Source organism: Dipodomys spectabilis, unplaced genomic scaffold (genome assembly GCF_019054845.1).
Source record: "Dipodomys spectabilis isolate Male_0828 unplaced genomic scaffold, ASM1905484v1 ptg000090l, whole genome shotgun sequence".
Taxonomy (NCBI): domain Eukaryota; kingdom Metazoa; phylum Chordata; class Mammalia; order Rodentia; family Heteromyidae; genus Dipodomys; species Dipodomys spectabilis.
Window position 1 is genome coordinate 415016 of NW_024870767.1, and position 24677 is coordinate 439692.

The 24677-nt window shown below is 37.5% G+C and overlaps 1 protein-coding gene across 1 annotated transcript in view; it reads right to left on the reverse strand.

Moving 5' to 3' along the window:
- Intu (inturned planar cell polarity protein) overlaps positions 1-24677 on the reverse strand; it is a 54063-nt gene that overhangs the window by 13963 nt on the left and 15423 nt on the right. Inside the window, exons 6-12 of the mRNA XM_042684805.1 lie at positions 19517-19635; positions 15425-15514; positions 12769-12846; positions 10735-10924; positions 7453-7506; positions 2000-2062; positions 40-261 (exon numbers count right to left, since the gene is read on the reverse strand). Of these exons, the coding sequence (XP_042540739.1) occupies positions 40-261; positions 2000-2062; positions 7453-7506; positions 10735-10924; positions 12769-12846; positions 15425-15514; positions 19517-19635 (816 nt within the window). The remainder of the gene's footprint in view (positions 1-39; positions 262-1999; positions 2063-7452; positions 7507-10734; positions 10925-12768; positions 12847-15424; positions 15515-19516; positions 19636-24677) is intronic.

Here is a 24677-nt window from a genome sequence, read left to right on the forward strand (position 1 = left end):
TAAAAAAAACTTTAAAGAAAGAAGTCCAGATAAACTTACCAGTCCAACAATTAGTAAAAAATATCTCCCTTCAGGTTCTTGAAAGACTTCAAAATTTGAGTCTGTGGCATGTTGGAGGTGATGTCGAGGAAATACTTCTTTCCATATTATCAACTGACCTATTCTTTGTCTTGCTGCTAAAGGCAGTAGATAATAGTGGCGACAGTAGATAGAAATATCAATAAGATCATCCTTAGGCAAATGACTGCATATCAAATAACCCTGGAATTTTACCATGGAAAGAGCAAATCAAAATGATACAAAACAACAATTCTATATTTTGAAGTTTTGTAAAAACATTTTCGTTGTCTTAAAATAATCTAGTTTCAAACATAAAAAATTAAGATGTAGCAAAAGTGCCATTTTTTTTTGCTGGTCATGGGGCCTAAACTCTGGGCCTGGGTGCTGTCCCTTCAGCTCTTCAGCTCAAGGCTAGCATTCTACCACTTGAGCCATGGCGCCAATTCTGGCTTTTTCTGCTTTTGTGGTGCTGAGGAATCGAACCCAGGGCCTCAGGCATGTGAGGCAAGTACTCTACCACTGAGCCACCTTCCCAGCCAGAGGTGAATTCTTTTTTGAGGTCAAATTAGATATTGAATAATAACTTAGGGTACCCAAAAAATAGACTTTAGCATAAGCAAGATCACTTCTGTGTAGTAGTACCCTGAATGTTTACCAAATTAAAAAACAAAACCCTGAATTCAGAAAAGGCAAAGTGGAGAAGTTGCCATTAAGGTGGGAAGATCCTTTTTATCCTTCTGTATTGTTTGATTCTATTTGTATATGTGTATATGCACATGTGAGCATGCCAGTACAAAGGCCTCTTGTTCTTAGTCGGCTTTTCTGCTGAAGTTTTACTGTATCACTTAAGACACAACTCTAGTTATAGGGCTTTATTGGCTAATTGGAGATAAAAGTCTCATGAACTTTTCTACACAAGCTGGCTTTGAATCACGATTCTCAGATTTCAGCCTATTGAGTAGTGGGATTATAATTGTGAGCCATCAGCACTTGGCTTGTTTAATTCTTTGTTAATGGCATATTTTGAGTTTAAAAATATTTCTTAAGTCAAAGTACTGAAATTCACTTGATGTCTAAGTTGGTGTACATTCAAGTACACTAGTTTATGTTACAAGATTTACGTGAAAAATTCATGCTACGATAGGATAAAAATATATATTACTGGAAAAAGTAATTGAGAAAGTATTGCTGGGTGCAGGTTAGCTCAAGCCTATAATCCTAGCTACTCAGGAGGCCGAGCTCTGAGGATTGCAATTCAAAGCCAGCCTAGGCAGGAAAGTCTGTGAGACTCTTATCTCCAATTAACCAGAAAATTGGAAGTGGCGTTGTGGCTCAAGTGGTAGAGAGCTAGACTTGGGCTGAAGAGCTCAGGGATACCACCCAGGCCCAGAGCTCAGGCCCCACAACCAAAAAAAAAAAAAAAGAAAAGAAAAAAGAAAAAAAAGAAAGTACTGTTCTTAGCTCTCACATACTAGGTGTGTTTGAATATTGTTTCTCATTTACACAATTACCAATGCTACAAAAAACAATAAAACCATAAGTATTTATTTGTTTATAAATGTGTAGGTGGATTATTTTAAGATCTTAAGCTTAGAGTACCTACATCCTCCAAAAAAAGAGACGCATGGATTTTTCTGTGCATAAAATGAGAAAATTTAACTTTACATATACGTAAACAGTAATCAAGGGCTGGGAAGGTGGCTCAGTGGTAAGAGTGCTTGCCTTGCAATGCATGAGGCCCTGGGTTCGATTCCCCAGCACCACATAAGCAAAAAGAAAAAAGCCGGAAGTGGCGCTGTGACTCAAGTGGTAGAGCTCTAGCCTTGAGCTGAAGAGCTGAGGGACAGCACCCAGGCCAGAGTCCAGGTCCCACAACCGGACCCCAAAAAAAAACAAAACAGTAATCAAAAATTTAAAAATATTTCAAGCTTCACCTTACCTTATAAAATAGAGAAGACCCCAAAATTGTATATAGCCGTCTCATGTCATAGTAATCTTCAGACTGGAAGAAAAAATTCAAAGTAGATTTATTATGAAGTGTGTGTATATAAAAAAATCCTACTGAACTATAGTACTTAAAATGAAAATTACATTCTTTAATAACTGAAATATAACTGTATATTTATTTGACTGAGAACAACCTTATTTTTGGTTTTTGAGTTTAAAGAAACACTTTCATAAACACTTAACCTACTGTTGATTAGAGACTTCTACAAAGGATTTGTTATTCTATGAGGGATTTTTAAAATAAACCTAATAAGACAAAAATTTCCTATTATGCAGGTGCTGGTGGCTTACATGTGTAATCCTAGAAACTCAGGAGGCTGAGATCTGAGGATAACTGTTCAAAGTTAGCCTGGGCAGAAAAGTTCATGACACTCATCGCCAATTAACCAGCAAAATGCCAGAAGTAGAACTGTGGCCAAGTGGTAGAATGCTAGTTTTGAGTGAATAAGCTAAGAGACAGCACCCAGGCCTAGAGTTCAAGCCCCCAGAGTGTCAAAAAAAAAAAAAAAGCAAAACCCAACTTTATATCATGATCAATTTGGTGTCATTCTAAGGATGCAAAGATGGTTCAACAGAAGCAAATCAATAAATGTAACACAGAACACAAACAAAATATAGGACAAAAATTACATAATCATGGGGCTGGGAAGGTGGCTCAGTGGTAGGGCGCTTGCCTTGCATGCGTGAGGCCCTGGGTTCGATTCCTTAGCACCACAGAACCAAAAAGAAAAAAAGCCGGAAGTGGCACTGTGGCTCAAGTGGTAGAGCACTCGCTTTGAGCTGAAGAGCTGAGGGACAGTGCCCAGGCCCAGAGTTCAGGCCCCACGACTGGACTCAAAAAAAAAAATTACATAATCATATCAATTTATGCAGAAAAAGTCTTTGACAAAATTCAATGTTACCATGATAAAAGCCTTGAAGAACCTAGGAACAGAAGTTATGTACCTCAAAATAATATACATAATATATATGTCACAATATATAATATAGATGGCAAACTTATAGCCAACACTGTACTAAATGTGGAAAAACTGAAACCATTTCCTCTAAAATCATAAATGAGAAAAGAGTGTCCACTCTTTCAAATCTAAGACAGTGCAGAAATTCCTAGCCAGACCAATACAAGGAAGAAAAAAAAGATACATAAGTAGGGGGAAAAAAGTCAGAGTTGAGATTATCTTTAAAGAACTACAAAGACTCTACAAAAAAATTTATATTTGATCAATGCTTTTGTTAAAGTAATAGGATACAAAATCAATGTACAAAAAAAACTAGTAGACCTTCTATATACTAACAATGAACAGGAAGATAAAGAAATCAGTAAATTTATCCCATTTATAGTACTCTACAAAATACTTAGGAATAAACTAAGGATTTAAAAAGACTTCTTGGGGCTGGGAAGGTGGCTCAGTGGTAGAGCGCTTGCCTTGCATGCATGAGGCCCTGGGTTCGATTCCTCAGCACCACATAAGCAAAAAGAAAAAAGCTGGAAGTGGTGCTGTGGCTCAAGTGGTAGAGCACTAGCCTTGAGCTGAAGAGCTGAGGGACAACGCCCAGGCCCAGAGTTCAGGCCCCATGACCGGACCCCCAAAAAAATAAAAAATAAAAAGACTTCTATAATGAAAACTAAAACCATAAGAAGGCAACTGAAGAAGACATTAGAAGATGGAAAGTTTTTCCATGTTTATGGATTGAAAAGCAATCTACAGATTCAATGCAATTTCCAACAAAAATCCCAATGTCATTCTTCATAGAAACAGAAATATCAACACATGGAAGCATAAAAATCTCCAAATAGCCAAGCAATCTTGAGCAAAAAGAAGAATGCTGAAGGTATTATAATATCTAACTTCAAATTATGTTACACTGCCATAGAAACAAAACAAGCATAAAGTAGCAAAAAAATGAACAGGCAGACCAGTAGTACAGAAGATCCAGAAATACGCCACAATGCTACAACAAGCTGATTTTTGTCAAAAGTCCCTAGAGCTGGGCACTAGAGGCTCACGCCTGAAATCCTAGCTGCTCAAGAGGCTGAGATCTGAGGATCCGGGTTCAAAAGTTCCCAAGAGACTCTTATCTCCAATAAATTACTCTAAAAAAGCTGGGTTGGGAAGGTGGCTGAGTGGTCGAGTGCTTGCCTCGCATGTATGAGGACCTGGGTTCGATTCCTCAGCACCACATACACAGAAAAAAGCCAAAAGTGGCACTGAAGCTCAAGTGGTAGGGCACTAGCATTGAGCTGAAGAGCTGAGGAACAGTGCCCAGGCCCAGAGTTTAGGCCCCACAACCAAAAAAAAACAAAAACAAAAGCCAGAGGTAGCACTATGGCTCAAGTGGAAGAAGGCTGTCTTTAAACACAAAGATGCTCAGTTTGCACCCAGGCCCTGAGTTCAGGACCCCCCTCCTCCACAAAGTCCCTCAAACATATGTTGGATAAAAGTCTCTTCAACAAATGATGTTAGAAAAACTGAATATTCACATATGTAAGAACTAAATTAGTCTTGTGCCTATAATTCTATTTACTTATGAGGCTGAGATCTGAGTTCAAAGCTAGCCCAAGGAGTAAAGTCCATGAAACTCCTATCTCCAATTGACCACCAGAAAACCAGAAGTGGAGCTATAGCCCAAAGTGGAAGAGTGCTAGCCTTGAGCAAAAGAGCTCAGGGATAGTGCTCAGGCCCTGAGTTCAAGCCTCACTACCAAAAAAAAAAAATTAAGTTAGATTCCTATTGTTCACCCTGTATAAAAATCTATTCAAAATGGATGGAAGATCTAGATGTTAACACTGAAATTAAATCTAATACAGGGAAACATAGGGTAAAAACTTAACAATAAAGGCATAAACAATTGCTTTCTAAATAGGACTCCAATTACTGACAAACAGCATTGAATCAAACTAAAAAGCTTCTGCATATCGAAGGAAATAATTTCCAGAATCAAGAGACAACTCACAGACTGGGAATGTGGCTTAGTGGTAGAGTGCTTGCCTAGCATGCATGAAAGCCCTGAGTTCCATTCCTCAATACCACATAAACAGAAAAGGCCGAAAGTGGTGCTGTGGCTAAAGGTGGTAGAGAGTTCAATTTTAGCAAAAGCAGCTCAGGGACCAGTCCCCAGGCCTCAAGTTCTTTTGCTCACTTTTGCCTCACTTTTTGCCTCAGCACTGGCAAAAAAAAAACAAACCAAAACCTCACAGGAGAAATCTTTGTAAGCTATTTCAACAGACAAAGGATTACTATCCATAATATAAAAAGTTAAAAAATGTTAAAGGCATAAGAAACAATCCAGTTAATATATGTGCAAACTTTTCTTCAGAAAGAATTACTCTGTTCCATTCATAAGGAAATGGAAAGACTAGGAAAAAATTATATTAAGCAAAGTAAGCCAGACCCAAAGAGACACAGGCCTCATAGTTTCCCTCATTTGTTAATTCCTACTGTTTTCTTTTTTTTGGTGGGTCCTGGGGCTTGAACTCTGGGCTTAGGTGCTGTCCCTGCGCTCTTCAGCTCAAGGCAAGCGCTCTACCCCTTGAGCCACAGCACCACTTCCAGTTTCTCTCATTTATAATAACTAGAATACATCCATAAATATACAATTAAATCCAATGGACAGTAAAAGACAAATAATTACATTTGGACATGATTAATTAAACATCACTCTAAACTTTCATATAGTCAGAACAAAGGAGGATACTCTTAGGAGAGGATCACATGGCTCAATGGCTATGGGCATGTGACCATATAAAATTATGCTTATCAAAATGAACTCCAAGAAATGGTAACGATTATTTTTTTCTTCTTTTGTTCCTTTGGTTTATTCCTTTTTGTCACTGATTGTTTATTTCTGTACCTTTTGTATATACATTATTGGATCTGAGGAGGGAAAGTACAGAAACAGGGAAACAAAAGATGAACCAATTCAGCAGAAATACTCACTAGATACTATGTTGGAAATGAACTATACAACTTCGGGAGAGGAAAATCTGAGAGAAAATGAGGGAGGAGGTGACACTGTTCAAAACAAAATTTACTCGGGGCTGGGAATGTGGCTTAGTGGTAGAATGCTTGCCTAGCATGCATTAAACCCTGTGTTCTATTCCTCAGTACCACATAAACAGAAAAAGCCAGAAGTGGCATTATGGCTCAAGTGGCAGAGTGCTAGCCTTGAGCAAAATAAGCTCAGGATAGTACAAAGGTCCTGAGTTTAAGCAGAAAGAAAGAAAGAAAGAAAGAAAGAAAGAAAGAGAGAAAGAGAGAGAGAGAGAGGGAAGGAGGGAGGGAGGGAAAAAGAAAGAAAGAAAGAAAGGGAGAGAAAGGAAGAGAGGGGAAGGGAGGGAGAAAGAGAGAAAGGAGAAAGAGCGAGGGAGGGAAAGAAGGAGGGAGGAAAGGAAGAAATGTATTCATTACCTGACTTATATAACTAACCATTCTTTACATCACCCTAATAAAATTAAAATAAAAATGTGCAAACATTCAAATTGTTCTTAAAAGTTTCAAGTGAGTAATAAATAGAAGAAATATTCAGCATCCTTAGTCATAAAGGAAATGCAAATCAAAGTGGCACTGAAATTCTATCTCATACTTTTCATAATGGTTATTATCAAGAAAACAAGCAACAACAAATGCTAGTGAGGGTGTGGAGAAAAGAAATCTTTATACACTGTGGATAGGAATATAAATTAATCCAGCTAGTACAAAAATTGGTATGGAGGTTTTTCAAGAAAGTAAAAATAGAATTTGTGTATTATCCTGCTATATACTACTCAAAACAATGTAAACCAACATATAAGGAAGACACTTGCATACAATGCTTATAACAGTACTATGTACAATAACCAAGATATGGAACTAGCCTAAGTTTCTAACAAATGATGACTGGATAAAGAAAACATGGTATATGTAAAAATCAAGTACTATTCAGCCATAAAGAAAAAATGAAATTATGTCATTTGTTAAGAAATGAATACAGGAGAACATTATATTAAATGAGATAAGCTAAGCAAGATAATCTCAGAAAGACAAATATCACGTTTTTGTTAATGTGCAGCATGTAATCTTAAAAACAAGCAGCATGATTGTGAAAGGGGAACTATTGGGGGAAAACCCATGGAAGGAAGCACAGAGAAAGGAGAGAATGGGGAGGATGGATGGATAATATAGTTAAATTACATATATGTGCGTGAAAGAACACAATACTCCCAACAAGTTAAAGAGGGAATAGGTGGAGAAGTGGTTAAGAAAAAAAAAACACATAGAGTAAATTTGATTCAAATACGCTATATACAAATTGTAAATATGATAAAACCTTCTAGGTACAATTAAGTTAATTAAAAAAAAAAAACCCTCAGTACTGAGAATTTCTTAAAAACCCTCCTCCTCTTACCAGTTCTGAAAAGTCTGCAGCCTCCAGGTCACTTAATGCTGTGTCTAATTCCATCTAAAGAAAAAAAATTATATGAACATTGGACTTATTTTCCAGAAACGGCTATATAAAAAATGTTTAATATCTGGGCAGTGGAGGCTCACACATATAATCCTAGCTATTCAAGAAGCTGAGATATGAGGATCTCCAAACTGTGTTAAATTAAGAAAAGTCTCCAATAAGAAAGATATCCAAATATGAGGTACAGCATTCAGATGAAATTTATGACCAAAATAGATACACTTTTGCCTGATGCTGACAGCTGGTGCCTGTCATCCTAGCTACTCAGGAGGCTGAGACCTGAGAATAGCAATTCAAAGCCAGCCCAGAGGAAAAGCTATGAGACTCTTATCTCCAGTTAACCACCAGAAAACAGGAAGTGGTGCTGTAGCTCAAGGTGACAGAATGCTTGCCAGCCTTGAGCAAAGGAGCTAAAAGTCAACACCCAGGCCTGAGTTCAAGCCTCACAGCCAACAAAAAATATAAATTAATATATATTTGTTGTTTTTAATGTATTTATAATGTACCATGTAAATTTTCTGTTTCTTTTGTATGTTCTTCCCCCATGGTATAACCCCTGTTTTCACTATATTTGATTCTGGTGCTCTGCATCTTGTGTATACATTTTTCTAATTTGGGGAGAGGAAGGGAAATAATAAAATGCTCAAATAAGGATACAGGTTGACCCATTGTAACGAGATGTACAAGATACTATGTTGGAAATGAACTTTACAATTTGGGGGGGAGGGAGGGGTTGGGGAGGTGGAGAGGGAAGGGATGGTAGGGGAAAAACAAAAGAGGAGGTAACAATGATCGATAGGAAATGTACTCATTACCTTATTCATGTAACTAACCCCTCTGTACAGTATCTTTACAATAAAAATATATATAGTATATATACACTTTTAAATGTCTTGAACTTCTGAGGCAGATCATATTTTAATATTAATGTATCTAAATTCTAAAGACATTATCCTTAAAAACGAGTACACCTACTATTATGGAAAGCAAAAACTATCTATTTTGAAGAAAGAGGTGTCTTTTTTTTTTTTTTTGGTCCGGTTGTGGGGCCTGAACTCTGGGCCTGAGCACTCTCCCTCAGCTCTTCAGCTCAAGGCTAGTGCCCTACCACTTGAGCCACAGTGCCACTTCCGGCTTTTTTCTTTTTGCTTATGTGGTGCTGAGGAATCGAACCCAGGGCCTCAGGCATGCAAGGCAAGCACTCTACCACTGAGCCAACTTCCCAGCCCGAAAGAGGTGTCTTTAATGAAGAGACAGACAAGAGCTTGAGTAACTGCCAACTGGAATGGCAGTCTCATGAACTGGCATCTTCTCACCTAAGAAGTGACTCTGAAGATCCCATGCTTCTCCAAGGCAAAAAGATCCTAGAATGGGCATGAGGCAGGCTTGGAGCAAAGGGCCTTCTATTTTTTTTTTCTTTTTTTGTTGGTTGTCGGGCTTGAACTGGGCTGGCTTTGAACCACAATCCTCAGATCTCAGCCTCCTGAGTAGCTAGGATTAGAGGCATGAGCCACTGGCGCCTGATTAGTGTTTCATTTAAGACTGACAAAAATGCTGTCACTAAACAGATTACATTATATGCCACACTGCTGAAAATTTATTATATCTTCCAAAATTATACTGGATTTATAAAATTCATTAAAGTTAAATACATATAGTTGTGTAAAGAATGATTTTGCTAGCGCTGAGTACAGTGGAAAAGTGCTTGTCTAGCAGATACAACGCTCTGGGTTTGATACTCAATACCATAAAACAACAACCACCACAAAAACCATGATTTTGCTGGCTTGCTAGTGTAGATTAGTGGTTGAATATATTTAAGAGACCCAGGATTTAATACGCGGCACCAGAATAAGAAAAAGAGAAAAAGCCGGGCGCTGGTGGCTCACGCCTGTAATGCTAGCTACTCAGGAGGCTGAGATCTGAGGATCACGGTTCAAAGCCAGCCCGGGCAGGAACGACTGTGAGACTCCTATCTCCAATAAACCACCAGAAAACCGGAAATGGCGCTGTAGCTCAAGTGGTAGAGTGCTCGCCCTGAGCTGAAGAGCTGAAGGACAGCGCCCATGCCCAGAGTTCAAGCCCCACGACCAACAAAAGAAAAAGAGAAAAAAAATGAATTATTTTGCTATTAGTAACTAGCTATTTCATTACATCAGTTTTTTCATTAACACTATTTGTTAATCATTCTGTACACATAATTCTGAAGGTGGGTGCTAGTGACTCTTGCCTGTAATTCTAGATACTAAGGAGGCTAAGATCTGAAGATTGTGGTTGGAAGCTAGCCTGTTCAAGAAAATCTGTGAGACTCATCTCCAATTAAGCACCAGAAAACCGTGTCTCAGTGGTAGAGCAATAGCTTTGAGCAAAAAAGGTCAGGGACAGTTCCTTAAACCTAAGTTCAAGCCCTACAACTGACAAGAAAAACCAAACCCTCGTTTCTGACTTTACATTATAAAAATCAAAATCATAAAATTTTATACTAAGATATACAATTTAATTATGATTTCTGAAAGAAGTGAGTTTAGACAAAGTTTAAGTACAAAATAAAAATAAAGACCCAATTTTGATTTATAAAGAATCTTCTGGGGCTGGGAATGTGGCTTGGTGGTAGAGTGCTTGCCTAGCATTCATGAAGCCCTGGGTTCAATTCCTCAGTACCACATACACAAAAAAAGCTGGAAGTGGTGCTGTGGCTCAAGTGGTAGAGCACTAGCCTTGAGCAAAAGAAGCTCAGAGACAGTGCACAGGCCCTGAGTTCAAGCCCAAGGACTGGCAGAAATAAAAAAAAAAGTCATTTGCTGAGTTTACTCCATTGGACTTTCAACCTCATTAACCAATTGCCCCCCCACCCTGTTTAAAAAAAAAAAGTGCTGGTCCTAAGGATTGAACTCAAGGCCTAGGTGCTGTCTTTGAGCTTTTTTTGCTCAAGGCTAGTATCTATTGCTTGAGCCACAGTCACTTCTGGCTTTTTCTGAGGCATTTACTGGAGATAGGAGTCTCACCAACTTTACTGTGCCAGATGGCTTCAAATCATGATCCTCAGATCTCAGCCTCCTGAGTAGCTAGGATAACAGGCACAAGCCACCACTGCCCAGCTCAATTGCCTTATTAATTCTTACCCATACTCCCAACAATTACAAAAAGCCTAAGGAAAATAAAAGAAAGTAAAGACTTATAATGAGATAATGGTTCTGATTCTTATTTATCACGTAAGATTACCTTGATTTCCTGTGGAAGTACGAGCCACCGAACTCCAGGGAGGTTGTCTAGAAGTACTGAACTAGAAACATCATACTGTTGAGCACTGGGATAGACACTGGAATGTAGCTTAGCCTGCTGAAGTGCTCTTTGAAAGAACAAGTAGAAAAAATGATCCAAACAAGGTATGTTCTCAACCTGGCAAAAGGCGCTGAAAAAATAAGAGCTGTAAGTTAGAATAACCTATGGTGGTCATTTTTGTGTGCTCCTAAGGAGATTGGCTCTTTCCTAACTTCTAGACTCTCTCTGTCCCTCATGTCCACACTCACTGTTACACTGTTACTGAGGAGAGAGTATTTAGAAGTTCACCCTATCTGTTATTTCTCACTTTCTTTCTTTCCTTTCATTGTCGTTTGAAATTTCTATTGTCTTTCAGGCAACAGAATAATAAAAAGATTGGACTTTGTAATAGTACACATTTGACTTTGAATCTTAATGTTGTCCTTATTAGATCATTATCACAGGATAAATAACCTAATCTGTCTCTGAATTTCTGTAACTCTGGAGTTAAGACAATCAAACATAAGCAAACTACCTTGTATATAATAAGTATTCTTTCTTACCACAGTCATTACTAGTGTACAAGTAATTACAAAATAAGGAGCTAAATTATTCTTTCCCTCAACTGTAGGCATTATTATTAAAGAGAGAGAAGAGCGAGGGAGGGGAGGAAAAGAGAGCTATTGAATGCTAGGATTTCACCATATGAAACAGAGCATTAACTGTAACTATTAATTTGAATGGTTCCCTACATGATACAGTAACTAGTACATACAATAATGACATTCCAAAGTAATGTTCACTGCTTCATCCAACAAATATCCGAATTCTGTATGTTCAAATGTTTAACAATTACTTTAGACTTATTCCTTTACATACAGAAATATGCATCATATTATAAGGTTACAAAAGCAAGAAGCAGAAAAACATGTAATATGGATTAGCTGTATAAAAAAAGAGCATTATGTTCATATTGGTCAGAAAATATAGGGAAGAATACACATGAAACTAGTCAATAGATTTGTAGCTTAATAAGTGTATCTTAATGAAACTAGTCAATAGATTTTTTTAGCTAAAAACTTTGAAAGAAATTTAGTAATGTTCTCAAACAGAAAAACGAGGTCATTTAAAATTTTACTCTTCTTTCTATATTATACAAAAATACTTAACCTTTGTCCCTACAGAAATAAAGCAGTATATATTATATCAGTATATATTATAATATAGCATCAAGAATAGTATTTTTCACAAAAAGTTTTTACTAAAGTAATATGAGTGAGACCAAATTAAAAAAAAAAAAACAAAAAACAGGAAAAAGGAAAGGAACAGCTGCGCGCCTGTGGCTCACGCTTGTAATCCTAACTACTCAGGAGGCTGAGATCTGAGGATCACAGTTCAAAGCCAACTCAGGCAGGAAAGTCCCCAAGAGACTCCTATCTCCAATAAACCACTAGAAAACTGAAAGTGATGCTGTGGCTCAAGTGGTAGAGCACTTGTATTGAGCTGAGGGGCACAGGGACAGCGCACTGACCCAGAGTTCAAGCCCCATGACTGACCAAAAAAAAGGAGGGGGATGGACTAAGTGGAAAAACTGTTTCGCATTATAAGAGAAAACCCAGTACAGTAGTAAAATATGAAAGTTATAAGGATGAAAAGGATAGCCAAACAACTAAAAGTACTATAAAGTGCAGAAGGCAGTATAAAATCATATATTCAAAACCACTTTGAAGCCAGTGGCTCTTGCCTGTAATTGAAGCTAATCAGAAGGCTGAGATCTGAGGATGCTAATGTGAAGCCACAGATAGCAAAGTACATGAGACTCTTATCTCCAATTACCCACCAAAATACTGGAAGTGAAGCTGTAACTCAAGTAGTTAAGCATTAGTCTTGAGCAAACAAGCTCAGGGACTGCACCGAGGCCCAGAGTTCAAGCCCCAAGATTGGCACAAAAACAGAAAGAAAAAACCTTTGAGATTAGTTCAAAGAAATACTTACCCATCTAAAGAAGCATACATAAATTTTAAGGTTTGGGAAACATCTTCTATCATATTCCTTAGTTGGGGAAGAGGAACTCTAGGAAGACCAAAAATATGCCTTTTTTATTTATAGCATAATCACAATGATATATATCTAAAAGACTATATATAAGGTCTATATGTCAATTATGAGTCAAACTGTGGAAAACCAGTGCTTATTACATTAGTACTTGATCACCTTTAGCTCCAGATTTAGGTTTCTAGCAAGAATCAAATAGGTAAACTCTAGCATAAGTTCAATGTGTAAATTTAACAAACCGTCTACCAGCTATGGCTGTTTCCTTCCTTTCCTTCTCTAACTTCCTGTGCTCCTAATGTGTTTTTGTTTGTTTCTTCTCTTGTCTTTTGGATTACTACAAAAAAATCTTAAGACAAATGTTTTCCTCTGCCATTATTTCCTGAATTATTTTATACTGGATATTCTCTAATTCTTTTTTTTTTTTTTTTTTAAGATTTTATTGTTTGTTTTTTGGGGTTTTTTTTGGGTCCGGTCATGGGGCCTGAACTCTGGGCCTGGACGCTGTCCCTCAGCTCTTCAGCTCAAGGCTAGCACTCTACTACTTGAGCCACAGCGCCACTTCCGGCTCTTTTCTTTTTGCTTATGTGGTGCTGAGGAATCGAACCCAGGGCCTCTGGCGCGCAAGACAAGTGCTCTACCACTGAGCCACCTTCCCAGCCCCTATTCTCTAATTCTTATAAACTCATACTTTCAATTACCTAGTTCTTCATATTCCAACTCACTGGTATCCAGCAGCCTCCTACCACAGTCCATTATAATCCATTCACAGACAGAGTGCCACATACAGCAGGTGGGTGTCAAAGCACCATTAGCCCTTCATGTTAACATTTTTGAAACCCACATATATAATTGTATCTCTTTTATCAAAATTAAGCCTTCAAAACATAAAAACTTTTTTTTTCCAGTATGGGGGCTTGAACTTGGCCTCATGCTTGTTGTTTTTCTTTTCCTGTTGGTCGTGGGGTTTTAACTCTGGGCCTGGGTGCTGTCCCTCAGTTCTTTAGCTCAATGTGAGCACCCTACTACTTGTCTCACAGCGCCACTTCCAGTTTTCTGGTGGTTATTGTAGGTAAAAGCCTCAAGGACTTTCCTGCCCGGGCTGGCTCTGAACTGCAATCCTCAGATCTCAGCCTCCTGAGTAGCTAGGATGACAGGCGTGAGCCACTGGCCTCTGAAGCTTGCTTAGTTTTTCTTACTCAAGGCACTCTACAAACTGAGCCTATCCTGTTTTGTGCCGGTTAATTGGAGATGGAGTTTCTGCCCAAGCTAGCTCCTGAATAGCTAAAAGTATAGGTGTGAGTCACTAACACCCAGCTTAAAACATAATTCTGGTATTTTTTTTTATTGCAGCCATCTTCAAGTACTTTTCTCAAGAAATTCTTCTTGAGAACTTATCAACTCACTTCTTGTCTGTATATACAGTATATCACTTCTAAGACTGAACTCAAAAGGTCCTGCCACTTTCCTTTCCCTTCTAGACACTTTGATTTTGGGGGGAAGCCAGCTGACATGTTTTAAGGACACCCAAGTAGCTCTAACGAGAGGTATCTGTGGCAAGGAACCAAGGCAGTAACTGAGGGTGTAATCCACCGTGGTTCCAAGACCAAAAGCCACAACGACTTAACATTGCTCTTAGATTTCTGAGCCATTAAGCATCTATGAGATAATAAATGTTTACCTCTTCAGTTTAAATAGAGTTTTTTTAAATAGTTTATTATGCAGAAATAGATAACTACTATTACATAACAAAAAGAAATCTGGTTAACAAATAGAAAATAGTGGTATATAATAGCTCAGATTGGCTGGATGATGGTTTTGTTCTTTTGAAAGTTTTTGGTCCACTTTTCTTTCTTAAAATCCATATAGTAGGAAGAACTCATATTTTGATTCAGTTTCCACTTCAACCTCATGCTGATTATCTGACTCCTAAGCTTTACTTTTGGTTTCACTTTACTCATTTGTAAAATGGAGCCACTAATCACTAGTACATCTGGAGCTAATAGTTAAAATTAAATGGGATTAATTAAAATAAAGCACCTCATACAGTCCATGTTCAGACCAGTCCATGGTCAGTTAATTATGAGTGTCAATCATGCCTCTATTACTAACTACAAAAATAAGATGTATTTCAAAATACTTGAAAAAAAAGCTATGAGGAAGATGTAATCGTTTAAGATGTATCACTAGGAAAGTTATAGGTACTCAATGTTTTGTTAAAGACCTTCAACCTTGGACAAAATATCCTTCTGCTGACCCTTAATTTTCCAACAACGGTAAGTAAATTGAAAATATGTAAAATCTGTATTAAAACACTGTTAAAATTCTGAGCAGAAGACAAGCTCATCTATCAGCCACCTCTGTATCACCAAAGAGAAAAGTGTACAGATAGCCCATAGCCTCTGTGTGTCCAGAGGAACCTCGGTGCATCTTTATACCCTATTCATACTAGATGAATATAGGTAACCACTACACTTGCACAACATAGCGTTACATCACAACACTCATTAGTAGTCTGTCTTTTGATCAAATGTCACCATTTTAATGATACCAGATTTGTTACCAATATTTCTTATATTAAATAAAAATCTCAACTTACTCTTCAGCAGGTAGGCCAATTAACAACAACTTGTCAAACTCTTTCAAGTAAGCTATATGAATTTGCTTCCCATTTAAAAGGAGGGATGAACTAAGGAAAAATAAATTCAAGAAGTTAGATTATCTTTAAATGTCATAAAGTTAACTTATTTGTAAGCTTTGGCATGACTTAAACAGTATGATTTTAAAAGTCAATATTAAATATGCAAATTTCTAACTGTCATAAAGAAAAGGTAGGGAATTACATCAGAACAAAAATACTTTCTAAAATTTTTAAAAAACAGAAACAATCCAAATTAATATAGGCCAACCAAAAGTAGACTCATTGTTTTCTTCAAAAGAAAGTTTCCATACCAGTTGGTATATTATACCTTTGCTCACTTTTGAATATGACATGCTAAAGGAAGCCATCCCAGCTCAGAAGGTGACAGTCCACTCTGGGACTTAAATATATAAACAAGTAACCAAAACATAACTCAGACATTAAGAATGTTCTCAAGGAAACTCTTGGGGGTAATGGGTATGTTAACTATGGAATAGTTTTGAGGACATATACTTAGGTCAAAACTGATAAAACTGTGTATTTTACACCTGCACAATTTATGTCGAGTACATGTCATGAAGCAGCAAAAAGCTAATGTATTCTCAAAAGAGACACAATGAATCATGGAAATACAGAGAATGTAAGTGCATAGATTTTTAAATATGTATGAATTACCAAACATCTTTATTACTATTTTTAATGTTTTTCTTTACTATTTTATGTACTCATTTAAAAATGAATACTTTTACAAAGGTTTCTATTTTTTTTCCTTTTTTAATTTTTTATTTTTTGATTAAGTGATTATATACTTTCCCAAATTTCACAGTATTGTGGGATAGTGATGCTCAGTTAAAGTCACAAACACATTCTAACTTTCCTGGAGCAAATTGTCTATCACGGTCTATAACATTTATGAGTTCTATGAGCTTTGCAATACAGTTATTTCTTCCACATTGGGTGGTATGTACATTTCTTTTGTTTTGCATAGCGTCAGCTGTTCCCTCTTTCCCATTTGTTCCCCCCCTCCCATCGCTGCCATTAAGTTGCTTAGTTCATTTTGGTCAATGTCCAGTGCAGCTAATGGGTCCCACTGTTGTATGTTTTTCCCTGATTCCCTCTAATTCTGTGTCGTCTTCCTGGTTCCCCTCCAGTGTACACATATATACTATACGTGTGATCAGCAGCATGGGGTTATTTAGTAGTGGTTCGACCAGATGAGTGGAAGTTCTTTGTTTCTTAAGTCCCGTTAATTTTGTCATATCACCTAACATTTTTACAAAGGTTTTTAAAAGTATGAATGCACCAAGATATTCATATTGCTAAGGAACCCCTAAAATAGTAAAAATCACATCTATTGTTTCTTTAAAATTATTTCTCTGGTTTTACTGTACATGTTTAACTCATACCTCATCACTAATAACAAGACCTAAATATTAAATAAGATAATTATCTATCCCATAAGGTATTAAAAAAGAGCAGCCAGACGCTGGTGGCGAACCCATGTAATCCTAGCTACTCAGGAGGTTGAGATCTGAGAATTGAGGTTCAAAGCCAGCCCAGGCAGGAAAGGCCATGAGACTTTTATCTCCAATAAACTACCCAAAAAAGCTTCAAGTGGAGCTGTGGCTCAAGTGGTAGAGCACTCACCTCAAGCTGAAGAGCTCAGGGACAGCGCCTGGGCCCAGAGTTCAAGACCCACAACCAACAACTACAAAAATAAATAAATAAAAAAAGAACCTACATGAAGAAATTCAATTTTATTTTTCCTTCTCAGTGCCAGGGATTGAACCTAGCACATTGCCACACTACTGAGCTAGCTACATACATAGCCTTTTACATAAAGAAACATAAAACAAGGTGCCTTTTAAAAGGAGACCTGCACCTCAAAAATACTATGGCAAATGGTAGAAGACAGTCACAAGTAATCACATATATGATTCCATTCATACATGTATAGGGCTTGGACAGGGTACAGTTAAGCAAGCTGGTAGCTAAAAGGCACAGCATTTCTCTCTGAGGTGATAAAACTGTTCTAAAATTGACTTTGGGGTAGTTATACATATCTGAATATAAATCAAATTATTACTTGTACACCTTTAAAATCTGTGATTTTATGAATTTTATGTTTATGAATTCTATTTCTCAACAAACCATTTAAAAAGGGAAAGGGGGGGGAAGCCAGGTTCAGGTGGCTCATACCTGTAGCAACTCAGGAGGCTGAGAGCTGAGGATACTGGCTTAAAGCCAGCCAGGACAGGAAGTCCATGAATGGAGCTGTGGCTCTCAAGTGGTAGAGTGCTGGCCTTGAGCTAGAAAGCACAGGCATTAATAATGCCCAGGCACTGAGTTCAAGCCCCAGGATGGACTGAACGCACACGCCACATGCACATACCACACATACCCCCTCCCCGCCCCACACAGGTGAAAAATAGGACTAGGGGTACAGGACAGTGGTATATAGCATTTGCCCCGCAAAGTGGGAGGCCTCATTGTAAAATGAAATATAAATACAAATAAAAAGAGGTCTGGTAAAGTGCTTTTATAAATGCAATTTATACCCTAAATGAGGTTTTGAGTACTACTGTTGACAGAATGAACTAATTTCTATTTATGACCACATTAAAACTCATGGATTTAAGCATGACTTTTATCTAGGAAAACAAATTCTTCCTATTCTCTAACAGACACTACCTTTTAAAATGTAATAGTATAATATTTATGAGAAAGTAGGAAAAGGAAAAACAGCCTTAAAACTCCAACTTATTATTTCATGAGTAATACAGGGCTCTTAAAATTTGAAATTTTTATAAGCTCCAAATGTAATGAAATATTAAGGAAAAAATCATCATTTTTATAAAAACAAACTTCAAAAGCATTGAATTCTCTCATCTCAAATTAATTAGGGTACTTTAAAGTCGGGGCTTGATAAATCAATTTGGAATGGGTGTTTGGCTCTATAGCTAACTATACAATGTTAGAACTTTTCTTTTCTTTTTCCCTTAAGTGCTAGTAATCATTTCCACAGCTTCATATATGCTAGACAACTGCTTTAGGAGTGAATTACATCTCCAGCCCTAATGTTTAAAATTTGAATTTGCAGCAAGCACTAGTGGCTCTTGCCTATAATCCTAGCTACTCAGGAGGCTGAGACCAACTAAGACTGTAATTCCAAGCCAGACTGGCAGAAAAAGTCTATTGAGATTTTTTTTTCCAATTAACCAGCAAAAAGCAAAGCTGGAGGCATGGCTCTGAGTATAAGCTATAAGCAAGAAGCCGAGAAAGCAGTAGGCCCAGAGTCAAATCCTAGTACCCTCCTATACACACACACAAAAATTATTTGACATTAATTTTGCTTACAGGGGACAATAAATTCTGAATATATATCCTAAAGTAATTACTGTATTTTTCTATCACTATACTACACTATACTTTTCTATCACTTCTGTGAAAACAGTATTTTTTTCTGTGAAAAAAATCACTATTTAGTCATTCTTGCCAACTACAAAAGCATTGTCTAACAAAGTAACAATCACAGTAAAAACACGAAGAAGCTGGAATCATAATTCCATGCTGAAAAAAGATAATACTTTTATGAAGAACTTATTATTATTATTTTTTTGGGTCTGGTAGTGGGGCCTGAACTCTGGGCCTGGGCGCTGTCACTTAGCTCTTCAGCTCAAGGCTAGCGCTCTACCACTTGGGCCACAGCGCCACTTCTGGCTTTTTTCTTTTTTGCTTATGTGGTGCCGAGGAATCGAACCCAGGGCCTCATGCATACAAGGCAAGCGCTCTACCACTGAGACACCTTCCCAGCCCTATGAAGAACTTAAAACACTATTCATTAAAATGTGCCCAAACACCCAGCTCTATAGCTGTATTGAAAAATCTACTATATAAATCAAGTAGATGACTCTGGGCATAATGCCAATGAACAAAATATCTGCAGATATCCCATCAATACAGATACCTACACATTATAGATACCAGTATATGCAGCACTTCAGAACCAGATACACTCAAGAAAAGAACTAAATAGAAATTAATGATTACCTGGTAACTTGTGTCCCGGTTACATTTTCCAGCATGTCACAGAGTGTGAGAAAAATCCCTCTCACATTTTTTAGTTTCTGAGATGCTTCAGACTTTGGATAATGATACAGAATTTCCTGCTGTTAAATGAAAGGAAACATAAATGATGAACTCTCTCTACACCAAAATTTCCAACTATTATTTTTGTTGTGGCAAGTTCAGATTCTGTATCAAGAACAGAAAAGATAATCTTTTCAATTTCAGTGAGGTTTTATACCCATGGAAGAAGCATGCCTTGAATCTTTAAATTAGCATTTAAAACAACCCATTTGCCAATGTGCCTTCTTAGGCTTTGGGGTCAGATTTACCATTCCATTTTGTGCCGCTATAAAATCCTCCTTCTCTCTAGATAATAAATTAAATTAAAACTATATTTGAAAATAAGTCAGAAACTGCCAATTGGTCATATTACTAAAATATATACTAATTAGGATACTGATTATTTGAAATTACAATTTCTAAGTCTTTTAAACTTTAATCACTGTTAACAATTTCTATTCTTAATCTTTCATTACATTTCATTCTGTATGTATTCTTATTACCTACAGTTAATAGAACTTTACACACCACATGGAACTATCAGGAGTCTTCAAATACAAATTCCTTCAACTGGCTTATAAAAGATCATTTCTTCATTTGGGATAAAATCATAAAATATGTATTTAAATTTAAGACAAAACTGCAATTATACTTGCAAAGTGAGAATGCAACAATAAAGTAGTATAAATAGAAAGCATATGGTGATGTTTTATAATCTTACCCTTCTTAAATTTGAAAGTATTTGCATACTACAAATTAATTTAAATTCAAATGTTAAAGGAGAGTATATGTTATTCTAGTCAGTAAGATAATCCACAAATGGTTTTTAAGAATGTGCAGCTGGGTGCTGGTGGCTCATACTTGTAATCCTAGCCACTCAGGAGGCTGCGCTATGAGGATCGAGGTTCAAAGCCAGTCTGACCTAGAAAGTCCAAGTAACCACCAGAAATCCAGAAGTGGCGCTGTGGCTCAAGTGATAGAGTGCTCACCTTGAGCTGAAGAGCTGAGGGATAGCGCCCAGGCCCAGAGTTCAAGCCCCACAACCGACAAAAAAAAAAAAAGAAAAGAAAAAAAAAAAGAATGTGAGGTGTTTCTCTATTTTCAAGAACAGTATATTCCAAGTATACAAACAGCTGATTAAAATAAACTAATAAGGCTGGGCTCCAATGGCTAAGACCTGTAATCCTACTTAAAAGGCTGAGATCTGAACATCATTGTTCCAAGCCAGCCGGGGCAAGTCCATAAGACTCTTATCTCCAATTTACCATCAGAAAACTGGAAATGGAGCTGTGGCTTAAGTGGTAGAGTGTTAGCCTTGAGCTGAAGAGCTCAGAGACAGCACCCAGGCCCAGAGTTCAATACCCACAACCAACCAACCAACATACATACATAGATAAAATAATAAATCGCTCAGGATGTGCAATGTGCTAGTATTTGTAATAAGTGTGTGTGCGCACGCGCACCCACGCACACACCAGTACTGGGACTTCAACTGATGGCCTAATGCTCTCGCTTGGCTTTCCACTCACAGATGTCAGTGTACCACTTGAGCCTCCAGTCCATCTTAATACTTTTCAAACACAAAAATATGAGCCATTGTATTTCTCACTTTTTGCTGCTAATTAGGCAACATCTAAATTTCTCACAAGGCAACTCAAAAACAAGCAAAATAAAAACATCTGGTTGGAAACCAGGAATGATTCAGAGTGGCTTTCAGTTCCTCACAGATTAACAGTCACAAGCCTGATCTCCTCAAGCATTATCCTATCTCCTTGATTCTCTCTATAGTTTATCTTGTGTTAGAAGATAATTATTTGTGTTAGAAATCATTACTAACATGATGACCATATACTGGAATTTTTTTTTTGGGGGGGGGGGGGTGGTCAGGTCGTGCACACTACCACTTGAGCCATAGCACCACTTCCGGCTTTTTTTTTCTGCTTATGTGGTGCTGAGGAATCGAACCCAGGGTCTCAAGCATACAAGGCAAGCGCTCTACCACTGAGCCACCTTCCCAGCCCCCATATACTGGAATTTTTACAACTGGACAAATATAAATAATGATAAACTAGAAATAGCTGCTTTGGGACTGAAAATGTGGCTTAGTGGTAGAGTGCTTGCCTAGCATATATGAAGCCCTGTGTTCGATTCCTCAGTACCACATAAACAGAAAAAGCTGGAAGTGACGCTGTGGCTGGCTTTGAACCACGATCCTCAGATTTCAGCCTCCTGAGTAGCTAGGATTACAGGCGTGAGCCACTGGCATCCGGCTCAAACTTTCTTATAATATTTCCACTGTAACAAAACATTATTTTATCCTTAGAAATTAAGTCAAACATCAATTAAGGTCTTCTGCTTTGTCTATCTAACACATACGTTTAAATGCTTCTTAATAAGTACTTTCACACTGGTTTAGCTGAAACATCAAACACCATTTCAAACAATCTGATTAGTTTTTCAAATCTCTTAGATTATAGTCCTTACAGTCTACATCTTGTAGCTAAAAAATGACAAGTTTTTACCAAATACATAATGTCATAAAAAAGCAGAATGAAGAGTATTTCAAGATTCTCATTAAAAATAAAAGCTCAAACAAAATGACCCTATGACATTGCATTGAGGAGTAGTATGACTAGTAAAAGAGACCATTTTAATAGGTCTCTATACTAATCACAAACCCTTAGTATTAAAGACCTGGCAACCTCTTCAGTTATTACCCAATTTAACTAGCTGCATTTTTAAGCACTTGTTAATAGTATGCATTTGCAGCAGCCTCTACTCTGTTCAATAAGAATAAAAAGCCTTTCCTAATTACATAGCTAGAAGAGACAGAAACCTGTTCACACTTCCCCAGGGAAAAAGAGGCAAGGATGACAAAAGGCCTTAGTAGTGCCCTACTCCAAAGCAACCTGGAATAATGCTGGATGTTATCCTTGACATTTGTTGGATGTTTTATATAATAAATTCCTAAGTGTCACTTGTTTTAGAGATATAAGGGGCCACTATTACACACAAGAAATAAGAATGATTAATTCTAGGTCTCAATATGTTGCTCAGAACAAAGAAAATGATTTAAAAAACATAGTACATTCCTTTTTTGCCATGTAATAATTCATTATATATGAACCATTCATTGACAGATGAACCACACAGGAAATGTAGGGAATAGAGGCTTAAAAAATTCAGAATAGTTAAACATTTTTCAGATCTCACTTTTGCTCAGAGAATTATATTAGACTAAATGCTTTGAGAGAGCTTTCTATTGTAAAAATAGCTTCCTGGCTAGTTGAACTGATGGCATGCAAGAAGTACTGAGGTTTCTAAGGCATCCTCTACATATTCTTCCACCCTCCTCATCCATCACTACAAAAGAAGCTGGGATTCAGCTAGGAGTTCTGCATGCTGAGCAAAAGGACAGAGATAGCAATATCCTAAGGGTTGATGCTTACGATAGCTTCAACAGAATGCTGGGCTAGTGGCAAGCTGAGCCACCATGTACCACTGCAGTAAACTGAGTCCAGATCCTCAGGCAATGCTAAAGTGCCCCTTAATTAGGGGGCAGAAATTGAAGTACAAGAGAGAGAATGCTAGAGAGTATTCCCACTTTACAAATATCAGACTTCCAAGATAAAAATCAAGCAGTAAGTTCAGACAAAGATCCTTAAAAAGACATAAGAAAATGGAGTTGGGAAGGTGGCTCAGTGGTAGAGTGCTTGCCTTGCATGCCTGAGGCCCTGGGTTTGATTCCTCAGCACCACATAAGCAAAAAGAAAAAAGCCGGAAGTGGCACTGTGGCTCAAGTGGTAGAGCGCTAGCCTTGAGCTGAAGAGCTGAGGGACAGCACCCAGGCCCAGAGTTCAGGCCCCACGACCGGACCCCCCTCCCCGCCCCCAAAAAAAGACAGAGAAACTGCTTGCTGTGGTTTAAATCTTAAATGAACCCATTTTCCTATAGTAGTCTTTGGTTGCCAGAGGACAGGCCTAGTGGAAAGAAGACTTTGCTCCTAGGACTTTGCTGGGACTTTTTCCTGACAAAAAAAAATGACAGACTGACTTCAATGATAGAACTCTAAAGACAAAGGAATATTATTTCAAAATCTGAGAAATGTGTTTGTTTAAAGTTTTTAAATTGATATTTGTAACTTGTGTAGACGTGTCATTTTTCCAACAGTATTTATTGAAGAGACTGTCCTTTCCCCATTTTCTTGTCTCCTATGTTGCTCTAAATGCATAAAGATATATCTGGACTCTATTATGTTCTCTTGGTCATCTAGGTTTCTGTTTCTATGTCAAACTCATGTTGTTTTAGTTATATTTAGCTTTGTGGTATATATCAAGGTCTGGTAGCATAATATCTCCACAGCTTTGTTCTTTAAGCTCAAAAATCTCTGTAGATGTGGTTTCTATTCAAATTTCAGGATTCTATTTAGGCCTTTCTGAGTGGTAACTGGAGATAAGAATCTCATGGATTGGCTTCAAATCCCAATCTTCCGATCTCTACCTCCCGCATAACTAGGATTACAGGTGTGATCCTCCAGGGCCCTGCTAGATTATTTTCTTATTTATGACTAAAAAGACATAAAATCTAGCCAGGTGCTGGTGGCTCATGCCTGTAATCCTAGCTACTCTGGTGACTGAGATTTGAGGATCGCAATTAGAAGCTAGCCCAGGCAGAAAAAGTCTGTGAGATTCTTATCTCCAATAAAGTGCTCAGAAAAAGCCAGAAGTGGTGCTGTGGCTCAAGCCTTGAACACAAAGAGGGTCAGGGACAGCATTCAGGCCCTGAGTTGAAGTCCCAGGACTGCCCCCCCTCAAAAAAAAAAAGGCATAAAATCTAATACCACACCAGACACACTTGTTTAAAAAACACTGAGATATGAATTAAAAATATGTAAAGCATAAACGGGAAGAGGTAACTGATTACAAAATGTGAGAACCTTTCATGACGTTTACACAACTATATTTGTACTTATTTGTCAAAACTCAACAAATTGTCCATTTAACACAGTTTAGTTTAATATATAAAAAGCAATACCTCAATAAAGACTAATCAAAAAAGGAGTTCAGGATAACAAGAGTACAGG